The following is a 21,888-nucleotide window of genomic DNA, read 5'->3' as shown; positions in this document are numbered from 1 at the left end:
AAAAGGTCAGTTTACATTCCGGTTCCAAAGAAGGGCAATGCTAAAGAGTGTTCAAACTACTGTACAATTGCACTCATTTCAGATGCCAGCAAGGTGATGCTCAAAATCCTACAAGCTAGGCTTCAGCAGTATGTGAACCGAGAACTACCGGAAGTACAAGCTGGGTTTCGAAGAGGCAGAGGAACTAGAGATCAAATTGCCAACTTTCGCTGGATCATGGAGAAAGCAAGAGAATTCCAGAAGAACATCTATTTCTGCTTCATTGACTACGCTAAAGCCTTTGATTGTGTGGATCACGACAAACTGTGGCAAATTCTTCAAGAGATGGGAGTACCAGACCACCTTACCTGTCTCCTGAGAAACCTGTACGAGGGTCAAGAAGCAACAGTAAGAACCAGACATGGAACAACTGATTGGTTCAAAATTGGGAAAGGAGTACTTGTTCTAAATCTGAATCCTTGTTTCTAAACCAATCAGATACCGAAATGAGCTATGGTGTTATCCCAAGGTAACTGATTGTGTAAACAGGCTCAATACCTAATCGTTATTATGAGCAGGTGGGATGCTACTATGCCAGCTGCAAAGGCTGCTTAGATTACGATTTGATAGATTATAACTACAGTTGGCTGCCCAGTCCCTCCTGGCAGGATTGGCGCTTGTTTTAGAAGGAGGAGGAAAAGTTATATCCCTGGTTTAAGGCAGGTAGGAGATAAGGAGTTCTAAAAAAAGGCCTATGTGCAAGGGGGCAAACTCCCTGGGTTGAACATCAGCCACTTCCCATCCCTACCCCAGCTTTTTGTTTTGTTTAGCATCTTGCCTGATGAAGAGTTCTGAAGAACTCAAAAGTTGCACAGTATTTTGTGACCTTTAGTTGGCCTAATAAAGATGTTGCCCTAAAATGGATTTTGGAATTTTTGTTATGGCCCTTTGCCTTCTGATTATTCTATTTTATGGATTCAAATGCTTTTGGACGGGTAGGTGCCATACACTAGACCACATGAAGACTTCAAAAGAGAATGTATAACAAGAGTGCAGGAAAAATGGTTTTGTGCAGCGGTCACTGTTAACGTAAACTACAAGTTTTTGTCTAATGGTTCTTTCACAGATACTCTGGATCAGTAGAGAAAGGGCAGGCAGAAGTTAAATCTTTGGTGATTTCCGGTAGATCGGCAAGAGTTTCTGACTCGCATTTGTTTAACCATAGCAACAACTACAAATACTTATTAAAAAAATTAAATTAGGCTGCTAACGTTCAGATAGGTTGAGGGGAACCCAGAAGTGTTGTTTGTTTCTTTGTAGGGACTGAGCTGACTTCTGATACTGAGAAAACATTTGTGGGCTGAACATGTGCTCAGAGGCACACTCTTCTTTAACTCAAAGGCTGTGTCCTGCATCACTATTTTGCACATGGCTCTGGATGGGTAGACCTCAAGGCTCTAATAAAAAAACAAAGTAGATCCCGCAAGCCTGAAGTCTGTTCAACACCTCAATGGATGATCAAGACGCATTGAACCAACTTATAATTTCATGATGAGCTCATAAAAAAATATTTGATTGATTTTTGTAACCAGCTTTGAAATATGGAAGATAGCCAGAATGTTGGGTTCCATAAAAGCAGGCCCCAAAATTAAGCCACTTCTCACTATGGATTTTGATAGTGTTAATCTAATATGTCTGGTTGCCATTTGACTTCACCCAGGCACGCGTGATGCCCTTGTTTGGCTTGTCTATTGCACTTTACATTTGCTGCTACAGTAAGGTCATTAAATAGATCTTTTCACTTTTTCAAGTCCTTGAAAACAGATTGGTAAGCTTTCTCCTTGGGGGTGATTTGTAAATTGCTTTGCAGAAGGCTTAAGCTCATGATGAATAAGGCTAGAAAAAGTTTCATCAGAGTTACACTCGGGTGTCATTTTTCATCAGGTTGTTTCAGCCACTCAAAGAAATGCAATATGTCAAACTATATCCCTGCCTGGCTTTTACAAAACATTGTGGCTGCCCATTTTGGTCAAATTGTTTGACTATATCAGTCTAACCAGTGATCTCCCAAAGGGCTGGAATACTTCCATAGTAATCCCAATTTTTTAAAAAGAGGATCACAAGCTCCTGTCAAACTATAGGCCAATCAGTCTCATAGACATTGCAGCCAATTATATGCAAGACTTCTGCTGAATAAACTGGAAGACTGGGTTACTGTGAATAATATTATAATAGAAGAGCAAGCTGGCTTCCGAGCAGGATACTCTACAATGGACCATTGCTTTGTACTAGACCATTTGGTCAATAAGTATGTAACCCAAGAAAAGATAAAACTGTATGTGGCATTTGTTGATTTTCAAGCAGCCTTTGACTCTATCAGTAGAAACAGGTTATGGGCCAAAGTGGCAGAGCTAAACATGGATCAACGCCTCTTGATTCTACTGCAATTGTTACATGAAAATTCAAACATTTGGGTGAGATTTTCCCCTGTTGGACACATATCGGATAACATCGCAATATCTGGAGGTGTTAAACAGGGATGTGTTCTGGCTCCCCTTTTATTTAACCTGTTTGTAAATGATATAGCTTCTGTCTTGAGTGGTGACTCATTTTTTCCAGTAAAAGTAGAAGAAAGGAAACTGACCTTTATGCGGATGATCTGATTCTTATCTCGCATACTCAGATTGGTCTGCATAGATTACTATCTGCAACAGCTGAATATTCCCTCCCCCCATTATTATCTATTAATTATGGGAAAATTAAAGTGATGGTCTTGGGATATAGATATCCAATGCATAAATGGAGAATAAATTCCCGCCCTATCGAGCAAGTATCCTCTTATCACTATTTGGGTGTTCTTTTTTCATCTTCAGGAGGCTGGGGTGCCCATTTTAAGTCTTTGAAATTAAAGACAAACCAGCAGTTAAATGGACTACTGAAGTTCTGGCGCACAAGGGGTGGTTATCAAATCTATCCAATTCCAACCTTGCTGAAATCAAAACTAGTTTCTCAATTTGCATATGGAGGAGAGCTTTGGGGTTTAAAAATCTCATATGATATGGAATTGTTTCAGAACAAATTGTTAAGGACAGTTCTTGGTGTATCAAGGCGTACTCCTGCTCCATTTTTACAGTCGGAAACTGGTGTAATACCAGTTAAAACCAACATCATTATTAGGGCCTTTAATTAGTGGCTCTTTCTCACCCCCATTCAGATTACCTAAACTGTGTCTTCTAGAGCAAATGGGAGCTAATTCATCAAATTCAGTATCATAGTTTCAGAGATTAACTTCCCAAATTCATTGTTATGGCTTCTCTATGCAATATTTTACTACCTTAAATGTAGCTCATAGTAAAGTGGTTTTTAAGGAGAGGGTTCACAGTGTTTCAATCCAATTGGACGTTTGTGCAGTCTCCAGTAACAACATAGCACCCTGGTTTGCAAAGACCAAGATTACCTTTGAATGTGAAAATTATTTGACTTTTATTTCTAATCCCCATCTCAGATCAGCTTTAACATGATTAAGGACGCAGCAAATTAAAATGGCAGTTTGGGAAGGGCGTTTTGATAAAATGCCTTATGCCTCCAGACTTCGCCCCTGCCGTAGTGGCAAAGTGGAGGACCTGCCTCATTATCTGCTTTATTGCCCTATCTATTCTCAAATTCATTCCAAGTATTTAGATCCACTCTTTGAGAAAAAGTTTATCTGGTCCGATTCAGAGAGAATAAATGTTTGTTTACATGTCACAATAAGACAAATCTTTTGGTGCTGGCCAATTTTGCTCTCAAAGCCCAAAGTTAAAGAGAAAATTTTTGTTTTTGCAGAATGATTAAAAATGTAATATATATTTTATCTGTTTTATACATTTATGTTTTTCTATGCTTGTTGTAACCATTGGTTGAAACAAACAAACATACATACATACGCACGTGCGCACGCACACGCGTGCATATGTGTGTGTGTGTGTGTGCGTGTGTGTGTGTGTGTGTATATATATATATATATATCTCAAAGCATTAATGGGTTTTTAAAAATTTACACCTTTTCAGACATTGGGCATTTTTTTAGTTCAACCAGACAAGATGTTCAAAACCCATTCATAGAAGTACTAGCAAGTACTTTTTGATTGCTTTCTCTTTTTAGGACTGAATCCTACAAAGTCTATGCAACTTCCATGTGAGTGGAGGTAGTGTTATTGGCATATGTTCCATACAGGCAAGTCCATATAGATATACACAGCTATATATCCATACAGATATACAGTGGTGAGAAAATGTTTGTGAATCCTAATGATAATTACGGAAATTCCATGGTTTTACCATGCTAGCCTTCATGAATCAAAACCAGTCCTTTTCTAAATATCCAGTAGGGTTTATATTAACCAATTATGTGTCTTTCAAATAAAACGATGTATAAATTAGGCAAACAATGAGTACTTAAGAGACAGGGTATGTGCAAAAGTAAGTGAACCCCTGATTGCATCAGCTCAAGTAAAGGGGATAATTAGAATCAAGGTGTTAAGTAAATAGGTAGATCTTCAGGGGTGGGTTTGGGAGGCCCCACCCTATAAAAGGATCAGAAACTTTGTGAGTTTGGTCTTCACCATACGGTTATTACTGTTACGTATTACATTTCTATACCGCCCTATAGCTGAAGCTCTCTGGGCAGTTTACAGAAGTTAAAACATTAAAATATAATATACAGTGTTTAAAAGCAATTTACATAAAAGCACACAGACAATATACACAAACAACATATAACTAAAAACAACTTTGAACAGTCAGTCATAACTAAAGACACATCCCAGACAGATTATGTGAGTTGTAGTCCAAAACATCCAGAGGGCACCAGGTTGCCTACTCCTGCAATAGGACCAATATTTACTGTTATGTCTGAACCAGACTTTAGAAACCAGCAGAAGGATCTGGAAGTGGCATCCCAAGTTTCGGATGTGAGCCTACTTGGCCCAGTACAGCTCCCACTATACCCAGTGTGCTGTGAATTCTGTCTTTTTTTATATACAAGCTCACTTTTAAAAAAGGTTCAATCATTTTTCCTCATCACATAATTTGGGATTCTTTTCCTAGAGGAGAGTTTTATACACACTAAATAAAAGAGCTGTTCATGCTCCTGCCTGGTTAAAGGCAAATGGCAAAAGCCATTTGTGGGCAGCGCTCAAACACAAGGCGTTTCAATGACCAACTGAAATGCTGCAACAGAACCCGCCCCCCCATGCATGCACACACAAGGGATACAAAGAAAAGAACAATGCAGAAAAAAGTAAGAGAAGCCATACAACAAGCTGGGGAGGATGAAATGACAGATGGAAGCATTTCAAACAATGCAGGACTCTGCTGGCTGAAACGGGCCGTGCACATTCCTAGCTGTATTTAAAAAGCAGCAAAGTGAGTAACAGAAGCAACCCATGCAAGCTAGAAGACAAACGGGCTCACTCACTCTGCCACAATTGCTGAAAAGATGGTCGCACTCTATCCCCGAGTTTGAGTCTCACACGTTTAGCCCCAATCTCTGCTGAAACAGATTCAATAGGGTCCACATTAGGAAAGTTCAGTGGCAGATCACTATTCAAAGTTGTATCACAGTGAGCCTTATTTTAAAGCATCTCTTAATGTGTGGAAACACATCACACCACAATCAAAAGACATCTCTGAGGACCTCAGAAAAGTAGTTATTGCTGCCAATCAGGCTAGAAAGTGTTACAAAACCATTTCTAAGGATTTGGGGCTCCACCAATCCACTGTCAGACAGTCTAAAAATGGAGAAGGTTCAAGACCACAGTCACTCTACCCAGAAGCAGTTGTCCTACCAAAATCTCTCCAAGAACAAACCAGCGCATCATCCAGGAAGTCAAAAAGAACCCCAGAGTCACATCCAAGGATCTGCAGACCACTCTCGCCTTGGCTAATATGAGTGTTTATGACTCAACGATTAAAAAAAAAGACTGAACAAGAATGGTGTTCATTGGAGGATAGCCAGGGGGAAACCGCTGCTCTTTAAAAAGAACATTGCTGCCTGTCTGAAGTTTGCTAAAAGAACACATAGATGATCCACAAGACTTCTGGAATAATGTTCTCTGGACAGACAAGTCAAAGGTAGAATTTTTTTGGCCTCAATGAGAAACAATATGTTTGGCAAAAAACAAAAACAAAACACCACTGAGTTAGAACAGAAGAATCTCATCCCACCTCATGGTGGTGGAATGTGATGACTTGGGCCTGCTTTGCTGCCTCAGGACTTGGACAGCTTTCATTGATACAACCATGAATTCTGCACTGTATCAGAAGGTTCTAGAGGAGAATGTCAGGCCATCCATCTGTGAGCTGAAGCTGAACTGAAAGTGGGTCATGCAACATGACAATGATCCTAAATATGCAAGCAGATCTACAAAAGAATGGCTGAGGAAGAAAAAAAAATCCATGTTTTAGAATGGCCTAGTCAAAGTCTGGACCTAAACCCCATTGAAACATTGAGGCAGGACCTGAAGCGAGCTGTTCATGCAAGGAAGGCCTCAAATGTCACTGAGCTGAAGCGGTTCTGTAAGGAGGAATGGGTCACAATTCCTCAAAACTGATGTGAGAGACGTAACAGTTACAGGAAACGCTTACCTGAAATTGCTGCTCAAGGGGGTATCACCAGGTACTGAATCAAAAGGTTCACATACTTTTCCACCATGGATATTGAACGTTGAATCAGTTGTGGATAAAAAAATGTTGAAATAGCATCATGTTTCTGTGTCATTTGTTTACTCGGGTTATCTATTGTTCTTTATCTAGGATTAGGATCTAATAACATTTAGATTAAGATCTAATAACATTTTAGGTTGGAAATATGTGACAATCCTAAGGAGTTCACAAACGTTTTCTCACACTATGCAGAAAGATGGAAAATTCCTGGTGGTATACTTTACTAATGTAGTACGTTCACACAATTTCTCCTTTATTAAGAATTTGTAATATGTTGGAGTTGGAGTTGTTTTAGTATTGACTAAGAAAGAAGAGTTGGAAAGTGTAAGGGCAAGGAAGTCAGATTAAGTTGGTAATGACAAAGGAACTGTATCTGGAATCTATGAGATGGGAGAAACAGTTGTACTGAGTGATGAATTCTGAACTCTTCTCTACAGCCTAGCCCATTTCTGTTTTCCAAATTCATTAGAGAAACCTATTACTCTGTTCATATTTGTTAACTGCGCCTCATTAAATCATGTCAAGTAGATAAATGCTGCTTCACTGTGCTATAGGAGAAACTGAGGAACGCAGCAATTAATTTACTTGCCCAAATCTACACCGCAAATCATTGAGAGGTTGCTGGGAGTCACTTGGAATTCATCAGAAGACTTGCCCTTAAACTTCCTTTAGCTTGAATAAGCAAGAACCCATTTCCTCCTGAATCCCATCTTTCCTGTGTGCACTGTTCATTTGTAAATACAGTGACACTCATTACATTATTTACAATCAGGTTTTAGTCCTCAGTAGAAGTGGGTGCATATAGGAGAATTGTTCCAGTGCCCCAACTACCTACTCCAAGATAGAAAAGTAAGCTCTAGTTTTATCTGCAATCACACCTGGTATTTCATCAAGAATACATGACAGTGAAACAAATGGAACTGGTTAGAAATAGAAAGATCAGACAAACAGAATGTTCAGATGTGGCAGGAACCTTTATTGTAACTTGCCACCCAACTTAGACGTGGCTATTGTGCACAAGAAACTAAGGGTCCAAAAAATGTGATGGGATGTGTATGCTGAGGGATTTGTTGGACTTCCTCCTTTTCCTAGATCAGAACTATATATCAGAACTACCTTCCACAACCTGGCGCTACAACCAGTATGGCCAATGGTCAGGGTTGATGGGAGTTGTAGTCCAACACAACTGGAGTTCATCAGGTTGGAGAAGGCTGTGTTAGAAGAAACATGAGGCTACTGGTGAAATGGGCAGCCTGTGTCAGATACCCGCCTCTGAAATGTATAGTACAGCTTGTCTTATGTCCTTGTGTTATTATGCTGTGCCTTCTTCCCCATTCCACATCACTGGCTGTTGCTGACATGGGGAGACTCTCAAGGAGGCTCTCAGCCTAATGACACTGGGCTATGAAGTAAGTTGATCTACACATTACAGAGGGGAAAACTCAGCAGGGAGCTGCCATTTGAGCCAAAGCCCTAAGTCTCTTATGTCATGTAGTTCCACCCTTATATTTTAGCCCAACTTGTACTATTCATGTTTATAAAGTAAACTGATGTATCACCCTTCCCCCAGCTGTGATTATTATATCATCACCACTCCTCATAAATATTTTTACAACACCAATTACAAATTCTAGCTCTGGAATTTCACTACCTCTATATTCTCTCAACCTCTTCCTTGAGATAATACCATAGAGCAGGTGTGTGTAGAAGGAATACATCTACTATAACTTCAGCAACCACTACTGTTGTATTTTTCTCCTTTTTTAAAGAACACCTTTTTATAAATCTTTATTAGGATACTGCCACCACCCTCCTCTTCATGAGGAGAGAACCTTCAATTTGTGTGTGTGTGAGTGGGTGTAAATTCACAGCCTATGGCTTATGGCTTTCATAGTTTTATCTAACCTTTTTCTGGTAACAAACGATACCGATAATGGTGTGGTTTGAAATAAGAAATCAAAAATGAAACTTTATTTACAAAGTATAAGATGTTTCAATGCAGTTTGAGTTTGTGTGGTAAAATATTGTTTCAAGTTTTTATTAATTACTTACCTACTCTACCCCTTCTAATAAGGCTTTAAAATAATAAATATACCTCTCTCCACCTCACAGGAGAATCTAATCACACTCACACACACCCAGGCTAGATCCCGGTGCCCTAATCCTACCCCTCAGAAAGCCAATCCCTATCTGACCCTCTAAAGAAAACCAAGTGCCTCTTATTCCCTTGTTCTCCCAACCTAAAAAGGAACAGCCAATCAGGAGACACCATTTAAAATCTGAACATTTTAACTCCCCCCTCCCACCTACTTACCATAGCCTTTAGCAGAAAGGATATGTTAGAATACATCAATCATGAAAACAAACTTTCAAACATACAATTGAACAACAAAACAAAATACCATTTCATCACGTAAACATTATATCATTGGATTGAGCTGAACAGAATAGTTTGGGTGCTGTATAGCTGGAGTCTGCATAATACTGCTATGGCTCATTCTTTCTACACCACCATTTTGCTTGTACTGTGGGAATAATATGATAAATATACAAGTAAAGTACCTGTAAAAGATTTCACTGTTGATAAGTATTATTCCACTAAGTACCAAATGAAGTCATTGTCTGAAATCACCTATAATTCAGATATAGTGCATAAAGTGTGTGTGTGTGTGTGTGTGTGTGCGCGTGTGTGCGTACGTGCGTGCACTGATGTTAAGGCATTTGAGAGAAGATGCAGGTTAAAAATATTTCAATAATGATAACCGAACTTATATTTTGAACCCATGCCATAACCCTCTCACAATTTCTGCCCCCCAAAACTGGACACCTAACCCATTAGAAAGCCAGTATTAGAAACCTTCCTTCAATCAATTAATTAAAGGATTCATAAACACAAAACTGGACATGTCCTTTGCAATCCAACAAGTGAAGGAAGGGAGTCCCTCAACCAACTTTGAATTAGAAAGGACATAGTCATAAAACCAGCTGATAAAGGAAGAGCTGTTGTGATGAAGACTGAGGATTATGTTTCTGAAGGTCTGAGACAATTAAATGACAGCAGTGCATACAAACTTCGTGATCATGGTATCACAGCTGACTTAATTTTTTTTAAAATGGAAACATAATCCATAAATTCCTTCATGAAAACTTACCAGAGATATTGCTGGCCTTTTAATTACCCCACTCCTCCAGCAGGAAGATTTACATGCTACTGAAGATCCATGCTACCGAAAAAACAAGAACCCAGAATGACCTATTGTTTCATGCAACAATACAGTCAGTGAAAGAATTTCACTATATATTAACTTCATAATTCTGCCACTAGTCCATAGGCTTCCTTCATATATTAAGGACATTACAGATTTCCTTACAAAGTTTGAAAGTCTAAATCAGGAACATCCATTTAACAATGTTTCCATCATCACAACCTTCGGTGTTACTTCTTGATATACTAACATACCACACAAAGGTGGCCTAGAATCATAGAATACTAGGGTTGGAAGGGACCTGCAAGACCATCGAGTCCAATCCCCTGCTCAGTGCAGGAATCGAAGTCAGAGCATCCCCGACAGATGGCTGTCCAGCCTCGTCTTGAATGCCTCCAGTGTGGGAGAGCCCACTACATCCTTAGGTCATTGGTTCCATTGTCGTATTGCTCTAACAGTCAGGACGTTTTTCCTGATGTTCAGCCGGAATCTGGCTTCCTGTAACTTGAGCCCATTATTCTGTGTCCGGCACTCTGAGATAATCGAGAAGAGATCCTGGCCTTCCTCTCTGTGACAACCTTTCAAGGACTTGAAGAGCACTATCATATCTCCCCTCAGTCTTCTTTTCTCAGGGCTAAACATGCCCAGTTCTTTCCGTCTCTCTTCATAGGGCTTTGTTTCCAGTCCCCAATCATCTTTGTTGCCCTCCTCTGAACCCTCTCCAGTTTGTCTGCATCCTTCTTCAAATGTGGTGCCCAGACACAGTACTCAAGATAAGGCCTAACCAGTGCTGAGTAGAGAGGAACTAGTACTTCACGGGATTTGGAAGCTATACTTCTATTAATGCAGCCCAAAAGAGCATTGGCTTTTTTGCAGCCACATCACATTGTTGGCTCATATTCAGCTTGTGATCGACAACAATTCCAAGATCCTTCTTGCTTGTAGTGTTGTTGAGCCACGTATCCCCCATCTTGTAACTGTGCATTTGGTTTCTTTTTCCTAGGTACAGAACTTGACATTTGTCCCTATTAAGTTTCATCCTGTTGTCTTCCACCTTTTTTCTTGTTGGAAATGTTTGTAATTGTGCCTTGAGAATTTCCTTTGTTAAAAACTCCCACCCATCTTGGACTCCTTTTCCCGTTAGAGTCGCTTGCCATGGTACCTTACTTATCATTGTTCTGAGTTTATTAAAATCAGCTTTCCTAAAATCCAAGGTACGGGTTTGGCTACACTTGGCTTTTCCTTCCTTTAGAACCATGAACTGAAGTATAACATGGTCGCTTTCCCCCAGAGTTCCTGTAACTGCTACTTTATCCACTAAGTCATCTCTGTTGGTTAGGATCAAGTCAAAGATAGCCGATCCTCTAGTTCCTTCCTCTACTTTCTGTAGGAGGAAGTTATCCGCCACACAAGTCAGGAATTTCCTGGAGGGGCCATGTTTTGCAGAATTTGTCTCCCAACAAATATCGTGGAAATTGAAGTCCCCCATTACTACTACATCATGCTTCCTTAAAACATTGGCTGTTTGCTTTTCAAAAGTTTCATCCTCGTCTTCTCCTTGACTGGGTGGCTGGTAGTAGACTCCGACCACCAGGTTCCTTTTATTCTTTGCTCCATTTATTTTAACCCAGATGCCCTCGATGGGGCTACCAAGCTCATCCTCCTGTATTTCTGTGCAGAGATAAGTATTTTTAACATATAGTGCAACCCCACTTCCCTTTCTGTTCCTCCTGTTCTTTCTGAACAAGTTATATCCCTCAATTGCTGTATTCCAGTCATGAAAGTCATCTCACCAAGTCTCAGTTATACCTATCAAGTCATAATTTTCCTCCTGTATTAAGACTTCAAGTTCATTCTATTTGTTTCCCATACTCTGGGCATTAGTATATAGACATCGAAGACCATGTGCTTCATGGTCTGGCTTTCTTCCTACATGTTTGTGAAGACTATTATTGGGCGCTATTAGATCTGTTCTCCCTGTTGCAGTCATGAGCCTCCGTCCATTGTTACCCCCAACTTTATGTCTCCCTTCCCTGTAGGATTCAGTTTAAAGCCCTCCTGATGAAGTTCTTCATGCTGTGGCCAAACACATTCTTCCCAGCCTTTGTGAGGTGCAACCCATCCCTTGCCAACAGTCCATCTTCCAGGAAGTATAGCCCATGGTCCCAGAATCCAAATCTCTCTCATCGGTACCACCTTCGTAGCCAGTCATTCAGCCGGAGTATTTTTCTTCCCCTTTCTATCCCTCTTCTAACTACTGGAAGGATGGATGAGAAAACTATCTGGGCCCCAAAGTTCTTGAATTTCCTTCCCAAAACTTCAAAGTCTGACATGATTTCTTCGTAGCTCCACTTGGTGGTATCTCATCCACATGGATGAGAAGAAATGGATACCTGTCAGTGGGCTTTATGAGTGAAGGCAACCCTTCAGTCACGTCTCTAATCTGTCCTCCCGGGAGACAGCATACCTGGGGAGTCAACGGGTCTTTGTGACATACTTGGGTTTCGATCCCATGCAGCAAGGAGTCTCCCACTACTACTACTCTTCTCTTCTTGTAGCTGTAGGCCTTAGTTTCATCGCCTCTGCTTGGCTGACCTTCAGCCTCTTGCTCACTTTCATGCAGGTTCCCCTGTAATTCTTCCTCTGCAGGCTGTCCTCCATTCTCATCCTCAAGTACCTGGAAACGGTTCCCTAGTTCCACTGCCTCCACTGGTGCCGAGTGTATTCTAGTTCTGCTCCTAACTGTCACCCTTTTCCAAGGAGTATCCTTTACTGCATTTTTCCTCTCCTCAGCCTTTTCCTCTTCTGGCTCAGCTTGCTGTTGCTCTTCTAGCTTCTGTTGTTCGCTTTGCTGCTGTAGTTCCACCGTTCTGTCCAAGAACTCTTCGTGTTCTCTTAGTCCCTGGAGGGTTGCCACTCACCACTCCAGTCCTCTTACCTCTTACTTTTTCTTCCAGCAGCATGATCAACTTGCACTTGTTGCACGTGTGTGCCATGTTGTTCTCAGGCAAGAAAACAAACATGGCATACACCTTGCCGGTTACCACCACTGGAAAGTCTTGTCCTTCCATAGTCTCTTTTTCCTTTTTGTGTCTAGCTTCCTTGTTCTTCTAGAGTAGCTTGTGCCTGCTCCTCTACTCACTGCAGGTTAAAAACAGAGTCCCAGAGGCCTCTCAGCCTTAACATACTTCTTAAATAGTAGAAGCTCTAATAAACCTGGTACTGGAGTCTTAACCTCCCTGGCTAAGTTGGTACTCACTTGCAACAATTTCATGTTCAGTGGCAATTGCTATTTACAACTTCAGGGTACAGCAATGGGAACATATATAACCCCATCAGATACCACTCTATTTATGGGACAACTCAAAGAAACTATTGGGAGAACATCTACCTACAAGCTCAGTATATGGTGGTGTTGCATGGAAGACATCTTTGTCATCTGGGAATATGGAAGAGATAGCTTGGAGAATTTAGTACATTTATCAGCACTATCCACCCAACCATAAAGTTTACCGGTAACATCACAATTGAAACCCAAAAATTACCTTTCCTGGATGTCCTCTTACCAACTGAAAATCCTCAAATTGTCTCAAGACTTACATTATATAAACCTACAGATTCCTACTTGTACCTTAATTACATGTCATCGGAACCATCTAAAGAAGAACATTATATATTGCAGGGATTCCCAACCTTTTTGGACTCATGGGCACATTTGGGAATTTGAGAAACTGCTGAGGGCACCATCACAAAATACCAGTGTAGTCTGTTTTAGGTTTTGAGAGCAGACACCCGTTGTGATTATCTACTATTTATATTGGCAGGGCACTCAATTTTTGGTCAATGGTAATATATACCTCTTGCTGACTTCCTGGGTTGTAAATGGTGATTAAGAACCAGAAGGTTCATCATAATACTTCCATCCTATTAGGCTACCAGGTTAGCAGAGCTCTTTATGAGTGAAGTATAAAAATAAACCATATAACAAGAGCATTATAATAACATAAGCTGTGTGTATGTATGTATGTGGATGGTTTCTTTTCTTTTTTTTGGAATATATTTGTATTTTATTTTTATAAATGAAATAAACAATAACAAAAATACCAACAATCTGATCTATACTACAATTTCCCAGCAATACAATATTCTGATGAGGACACCACAATAACAAAAAGAAAAGGAACAGGGGGAAAAAAAGGAAAAGAAAGGAGGAAAGGAAGTAGAGAAAAAGAAAAGAAAATTCTTTCCCCTTCCCTCCCCCTCTTCCTCCCCTTTAAGGGATTAAGTTTAAACTCCAATACCCCCTGGCCTTCAATGCCATTCTATTTTAAAAACTATATCTATAACCTTAACACTCTTACAGTTTAATAAACAATGTTACATTTCAATATCATATCATCAATCTTATATCAAAGAAACAGGCCTACAGTTCATTATGTGGATGGTTTAAAAAACACATGTTACACAGATTAAAATCGCATGAGTCTCCCAGTTTAATCCTTTACTGTAGGGTCACTACCAAGAAACTGTAAACTCCAGAACCACTGAAAAGGCTCTTTGGGGGGCTATATTTAATTTTTACCTTGTTAACTTGATTTAGCTTCAATTCTGCCTCACCCCAATGGACCTTGTTTGGTTAACTGCAGTGCTTCATACATGAGGCTGCCTTTGAAAATGGTACAGAAATTTCAATTGGTCCAAAAGAGGGAAGTGACACTATTAACAGGTGCTGGCCAATGTGATCATATTATGCCAGTGTTTTGTGAACTGCATTCATTTCCTGTCCATTTCTGGGCCCTGGTCAAAGTCCTGGTATTAATCTTCAAAGCCCTAGATGGCTTGGGTCCTGGTTACCTGAAGAATTATCTCCTCCTCTATACACTTGCCCAGATTCTCAAACTATCTTCAGATAACTTTCTCTGGGTGCCCCCACCAAATGGTAGATGCTTCTATAAGCTGATATTTATAAATAAAGGAGAAAAATAGTAGAAGGGGATTAAAGTACTTTGTTGTTGTTGTTGTTTATTCGGTCAGTCGCTTCCGACTCTTCGTGACTTCATGGACCAGCCCACGCCAGAGCTTCCTGTCGGCCGTCGAAATTTTCAGAGAAAATACATTATTGCTGATCAACCATTGTTTAATTTAGGGTTCTCTTCCACCCTTGCTTTTAAACAGCAGTAAATTACTCTAGCTGTAACAACAATAGTAATGAAAAGTTACTTCTACACTTTCCAAAGTACCAATTCAGTTTATTCCCCACTGGAGTTGTCTGTGCAAACGGTACAATAATGACATTCTTTACTGCTGACCTTACTGCTGGAGTTCAGTAAAGTATGCAAGACCTTATTGTTACTGAAGCTGTTCCAGTTAAGACACATGCCTTAAATTGATCTTAAAAGCAGTTTGTTGTTGGTGTATGACTCTGACTCGTCAGGGGAGAGATAATGATCCAGCCTCATAGTGTTCAGTCAGCTGTTTACAGGTTTATTTAAATCCTGTAATCTGTGTTTTTTTTATCAGGTGAGTTATTCATGATTCCTTTTGGTGTCCTTTGTTATTTACAGACCCAACACGGTTTATGGTGGCACCTACCAGCATGGATGTCACTGCTGGTGAAAGTATTCTTCTGCCTTGCCAGGTATCTCATGATCACCCGCTAGATATTATATTTACTTGGTCATTTAATGGACACCTGATAGACTTTGAAAGAGACGGGGATCACTTTGAAAGAGTTGGAGGGGTAAGTATTAATATTAGCAATCCCCCGAGGCTATTCACCATGAATGCTGAGAATTACAATGATGAACACGATGAAAAATTAGCTAAATACATTGATATGATTATAGAAATAGCTACACATTCACAACTCATGTTAGCTATCTTGTCAACTGGCAACACTGCGCATGCTCATACCTATACTCTTGAACTATAGTAGTTTACAACAGAGTAACTTCAGCAGTGAAATACTTACCTGTATTCTCTTCATTGCCAATTCAGTTTGTCGTCCTTTGAGTTGACAGTACTGGTAGAACAAAGTTAAATACTATACTGCTGGAGCAAAGTAGTACCAGTGGAGAATATAAGTGTGAAAGTACCCACTGAATAGATGTGCCTATTTTGAGAACAGGTGCATGTTTCTGGTTGGTTTACTAGACTGAGGATTTTTGCATCTTCTCGGTTGCATTGTCCAAGCAGTAATGTATCAGAATTCCGCACTTTTCAGAAGCAGCAGATCATTAGCAAAATGTCTCAAATGTCAATCTTTGCAATCATATCGAATCAAATGGAAGTTCATGGGCATTTGTCACTATGCTACGTTATTTGTTGTCATCACATCCTTCACAGTTTAAAACGTTCCTATTACTAAGCATGAAGTCGCAGATGATGTCTGAGAGGCAAATGGCCAGTTTCTCTGTACCTTGTAGCTATATTTACAATAGATGCCACAAGAATCCAAAATGGGACGCAGAAAGTAGTTCTCTGAAGTTGAAAGAAGGAGTATGTCTTACACTACATCCAAGGCAGGTTGTTCTTGTATGGGAATGTATACCTCTGATGGCCTCATAGGCAAGACAAGAAAGCTCGCTGCTCATCACTTTGCCTTTACGCTTCCTGCAGACTTGCAATACATGTTGCCCATATAAGCAGGCTCTAGACTGACCCCTGCCTCTGCTGCAGCCGTCTGCCACATACTGATTTCCAGCCATGTTTGTAGGTCCACGGAAAAGCCAAGCAGCTATATAGTATCATTCTGCCTCCCAAAGGAATGGGGGAAGTCTTGGTCCAGGATTCAAAGAACCACAAAACAAGTATCATCCACCATCATAAGGATCCTTTAAACTGCTCAAACAGCGATCTTTCCACCCTGTGCATGGCAGACTGGTTTTTTTTCAAACCAAAGGGGTGTTTCCAACACAGCTTATGATAAGGCATCGGGAACAACTGTTCAAAGAAAAACCAAAGGCATTCCAATAAGCCCAAGCACCTCTTTGGTGCTCGGCTTCTATCTATGTCAATGTACCCAATGTTATGCAACTTTGTCTAAGTTTCATCACAGTTCAATTTGGACAGAAAGAGGTTTTGGCCCTTTCCATATGTGGTGCTTGAGGCACTGCTTAGAGCAGGGGTGGGCAACGTGTGCCCACTGCTGCACTCTAAAGCTGCAAACCTCTTTTTGAAAGAACAAATGGTGCTAGGAGTGGCTGTTTTGAAGCCATTTTGACCCTTCTAGACTTCTGTTGCTACTGTGGTGCGCCAAAAGTATTAACATTAGCTTGAAATCAAACTAATGTTGACCTCTTTGATGTTCTGGAGCTGCTCCAGATGCAATATTTAAATTTTTTTTTTTATTTTTGGGGTGCTGTGGTGGTGGGGACGTGCGGCCTTCCCGGAGTGGGACGGAGGGGCAGGGGACAGAAATGGCCCCAGATGTCCCAAAATTGCCCACCATTGCTTTAGAGCGATGTGCAAGAGCAGCGGTGAGCCTCTGGCTCGTGTGCTCCCCACTCACCTCTTCCCCAGCACAACGATGAAGAGGAGTTCAGAAAAAAGATTCTTCCGATCTTTCCATTCTATCTCAATATGATGTTAAGATGCATGCGTATGTAGATAGCACATGGGAATGACACAACTGGAGCACAGTAGGTTATTACGCTTGCCTTCAGTGGCTTGTAGAGGGGTGTGTGTGTGTGTGTGTGTGTGATTTCATTTAAAGCCTTTTTAAAGTACGTGATATTTTCTGTTGCAAATATTTAAATCTTTAGAAAATGTGTAGGTTTAAAAAATAAAAAAAATCCATCCACCCAATAAATTTTCAGGCTTAAAAAAATAGTTTCCAGCAGGACACATACCCCCTTTCCCTGCCTCCAGCCTTCCCCAGTAGTTTGCCAGAAGAAGAGGCAGAATCGAGAGTTTCACTTACGTATTATTAGTATTGTGAGAATACGAGTCTGCCGGACTTCAGTTGTTACTGGGACTTACTTATAGAGCACTTTGGGGATGCAGCATTTTGGTTGTCCTCACAGTGTGCCTCTAAAATGGTCATCAGCCATTTTACAATGAGGAGCTGAGGCTGAGAGTGAGTCACTTGACCAAGGCTACCATGTGAAACAGGTGTTACTTGAATCCAGCTGTCCCAGATCCAAGACAAATTCTACTGTATACCCATTTGGCCATGTTGGTTTTCATCTTGCAAAGAGGAAAGAAAATTGCAGTTGCTAACATTAACTGCCATCCCTTGATCGTTAGACAGGTGTGGAAGACTACAATCTGTGGAACATAAAAATCACTTAAAGTTCTGCCCTGCAAGGGGCACAGCAGCAGTACCAACAGCTGTTGCTAGCAATTACACCTAATTGTTCCACAAAATCCCCCAAATATGTACTATATTAATATTCTTCCATTACAAACTGCAGCCACAGTCTTTTTCTTAGATTTCCAACTTGTAAGCACTCTGTCTGGCATCCTGTGAGGAAATATTTTTGGAGCCATACAATCAAACAGAACCATAATTAGTTCCATACAATTGCTAATCAGACATGAGCGCTGGGCACTTGGAGAAACCGATTATTGTTGTTGCATGTTAGGTGATGCAAAATTTCCTCAGAGAGCACTATCCTTATGACCTTTTAATGCAAAAAACGTGGGCAACCCAAATGCTGGCTGTGCCACAAGGCTGTGGAAACTACAGCAGATGCCTCATAATTTGGTTTTGTGTTCACTTCTTAAGTGGATGGAGGCAGATGTCTGAATACCAATGAAGGCTATAAATTGGATGTCTGGAGCATGGCAGAGCAAAGACTGCCTATTTTTCAAATGACATTTGTGGTAAACTGTTTGATTGACCTGTGTCCTTTACAGGCAACCGTACTTTCAGCTCTTATCTACAAGGAAAGCGCACATATTTTAAATAGGCCACGGCTTGTGTTACCAATATTTTCATCAGCTGATGTAAAATAAATCCATTAGCCACAGTGTCCTTCATGTGATAATGATGTTTAGAGCTCATTAAAAAGTAATTGTAACCACTTTCCCCTACTTTATCAGCAGGATTCAGCTGGTGATTTGATGATCAGAAGCATCCAGCTGAATCATGCTGGAAAATATGTCTGCACAGTGCAAACGAGCGTGGACAAGCTATCAGCTGCTGCAGACCTGATTGTAAGAGGTATTTGAATTTTGTTGCTGTTGTTGTTGTTGTGGTTGCAAAACTACCGCTCACACTAACGGCTGCTGTGGATAGTTACGTGAAGTGCAGTGTGGGAGAGTTCAGTATCCTTCTAACTTGGCCTTCCCCAACCTGACGCCCTCCAGATGTGTTGGACTACAACGCCTGCTGGCTTCTACTGATGGCGTTGTAGGCCAACACATCTGGCAGGCGTCAGGCTGGGGAAGGCTGCTCTAACTAGTAACCCAAAAGGTGCCCCAGATTAATTTGTACAAACTACAAGGGGGGGAAATGAAACCTCATATGCTAATCATTTATTTACTCATGTGATATTGCTGACGGTGTTAATTTGCTGAATTTTTATGTGTGCAGAAACAACTTTAAAAATAAAAGATAGCATACTTCACTAAAAATCCTAAGGACTTGTGTGCATACAGGTTGGTTGTGGTCACCTCTGGCAAGGAAACGTTGACATGCACACTCCATTTTTCCCCTCATGCGCTGTCAGTTGGGGTTGTGGGAGAATCAGGCAAAGGTGCTTTGCTTGCAGGCATTTTGCCCTTTCACATATTTGCAGGTGTGGGCGCATACTCTGCCTGCATTTGACTTCTCATGCTCCCTCCAGTGGTCACTTTATTCCAGGGGGATGGGGCTTTGCTCCTTTGCTTTCCCAGTTTATGCATTGCTTGGTAATGTACTGCTGTGATAACGTGTAAAAGATGGCTCTTAAAACGTACATGTGATCCAAAAACAGAGACCTTTGTGCCATAGCTTGGCTCCTTCAACTATACAGTTGCCTAAAGGCAGACATCTGACTGTTGCACCTGCATCACGCAAATAGCCAAGCTCACTCATTTGACGGACAGAGTCAAGGGTGATCAGTATCCAGATAGACTTGGAGCGTCAACGCTGCAAAATAAACTGGCAGCAATGAATCATTTTCATAGTACAAGTTAATATAGGATTGGGGGGGAAATGTATTCTAAAAATTTTCCTCCTTCCAGAAAAGGTTATGACAAGTCAAAGGTTACTGACTTCAGACAATTAGAAGTTAGTCTTCTAAAAAGAGCAACAGATGATATTTCATATGGTGAGAGAAAGGAGACTCTTGTTACCCAGAATGCATAGGGAAGCTCGTACAGAAAGAGGCAGTTCTTAAGATCCATATGAGGTACTAAAGAGAACTGGGGAACAGGTGGTGGTTGTGAGATGGTTCCATGACTGACGTTAAAGTATGACTGAAGATACAGGTTATATGGTTCCATGACTGAAGTGCAAGTAGTTTAGGTTTTGTCAGAAGGGGAGAACACCTGGGGACTCCATGCCTGTTGCTCTTAGCTCCTTAGAGCAGAGCTTTCCAAACTGTGTGCCGCGACACATTAGTGTGTCGGCGGCAGCGTGTAGGTGTGTTGCGTGAAATGCAGAAAATTGTGCGGAAGGGCACCGCGGAGCTCCCTTACTCACGTTTGCTTCCTTTAGCCCCTCCCCCAGTACTTCCTAAAGCAGCTAATGTTAAAGCAGCTAAGGCTTAGCTGCTTTAACATTAGCTGCTTTAGGATCATGTGGCGTCTTGACGTAGGGTGCACGTGATTGGCGGTGTTGGAGCAGTACGGCGAGGTAGAGGCGCGGGGTGAAGAGAGAGGAAGGGAGGCGCCGCCCTGGGAGCAGAGCTTGGCCAACGCTGGCGCGGAGAAGTGGCAACGGCCACCAGCCCTGCGAGATTTCAAGCGCGCCCTTCGCGGACTTCAGCACCACGCTGCTGCGCAGCCAGGCCAGAGTAGCGCGCGGGTGGAAATGCCGCCTGGGACTGGGACTGCACCAAGCGGGCCATCCGCCATCTTGGCCAGTCAGAACGGAGCTCAGTGGAGGCCAGAAGCCTCGGAATCAGCGTGCTCCCAATCACCCGGGCGAGCGCAGCTGCAGGCTGTCACCCAGTCAGCCCACCTGCTGCTGGCTGAAGGGAGGCCACCCTCCCAAACCCAGTGTGGCAAACAGCAAGCCACCCACCACGTGGCACTTATAATTTGATTTCTGCCATTTATTTTTATTTTTACTCTGCTGTAATTGTGGATTGACCACCCACTGGCAGTGTAGCACCGGAGAGTGCTGGAACTAGACTCTGGACATAAGCATTGCAAATATTTACAGCAATATAGCCTTGTAGTGAGACATATATATTTACACCATTTTTATTGGACTTTTGCTTCTCTACTTCATGTGTTTTTGCAGCTGAGCTCCTACCTGGGCCTATGTGTCCTAATATGTATTGTAAATACTTTAGTTAATTTTGTTTATTTTTCACATTTTCTTGCACATATTTACATACTGTTACTCATAAATGACAACAATGTATGTTATTATCTTACAAATCATTTATTTTTAAAAATATAAATGAAAGGTTTTCATGAGATATGTTCTATCCCCATACATTTCGTTATTACAATTTATGTATGTGTCCGTGTCTCTTATAACGGGTTAGTTTAACCTCCGGTTTGCTAGTAAAACTGAATTACCGTGTCCCGAAATGATGCATGTCTAAAAAGTGTGTCACCAACATGAAAAGTTTGGAAAGCTCTGCCATAGAGGAAGGGCTGGTACAAATGTAGTAGATAATAGTGTGTCTTTTTGCCTTTGGGCAACGACAGTTCGGCCAGTTTTTATTCCCAGTTTATTCTCAGATTGAAATTACCAACATTAGCCTGAGTTTGTCAGATTATGCTTTTGGTCTAATGGATTATGTTTGGGATTATGAATGTGGTGGTCCTTACTTAACATCTTCAAATGCAGAGAAGAAGCCATCTCTAGCTGAGAGAGGGGAGGAGGGAGAATGGG

At 41.2% G+C, this 21,888-nt stretch overlaps 1 protein-coding gene across 1 annotated transcript in view; it reads left to right on the top strand.

Annotated features, from left to right (window-relative positions):
- The window catches only part of CNTN4 (contactin 4), an 886,373-nt gene that overhangs the window by 830,267 nt on the left and 34,218 nt on the right, over positions 1 to 21,888 (top strand). Inside the window, exons 14-15 of the mRNA XM_084840334.1 lie at positions 15,455 to 15,630; positions 18,936 to 19,056. Of these exons, the coding sequence (XP_084696460.1) occupies positions 15,455 to 15,630; positions 18,936 to 19,056 (297 nt within the window). The remainder of the gene's footprint in view (positions 1 to 15,454; positions 15,631 to 18,935; positions 19,057 to 21,888) is intronic.

Source organism: Heloderma suspectum, chromosome 2, assembly GCF_057233095.1.
Source record: "Heloderma suspectum isolate Gila_16-S chromosome 2, 16-S_ref, whole genome shotgun sequence".
NCBI classification, from domain to species: domain Eukaryota; kingdom Metazoa; phylum Chordata; class Lepidosauria; order Squamata; family Helodermatidae; genus Heloderma; species Heloderma suspectum.
The sequence above is the reverse complement of the archived record's forward strand: the minus strand, read 5'-3'. Positions and strand labels throughout refer to the sequence as shown.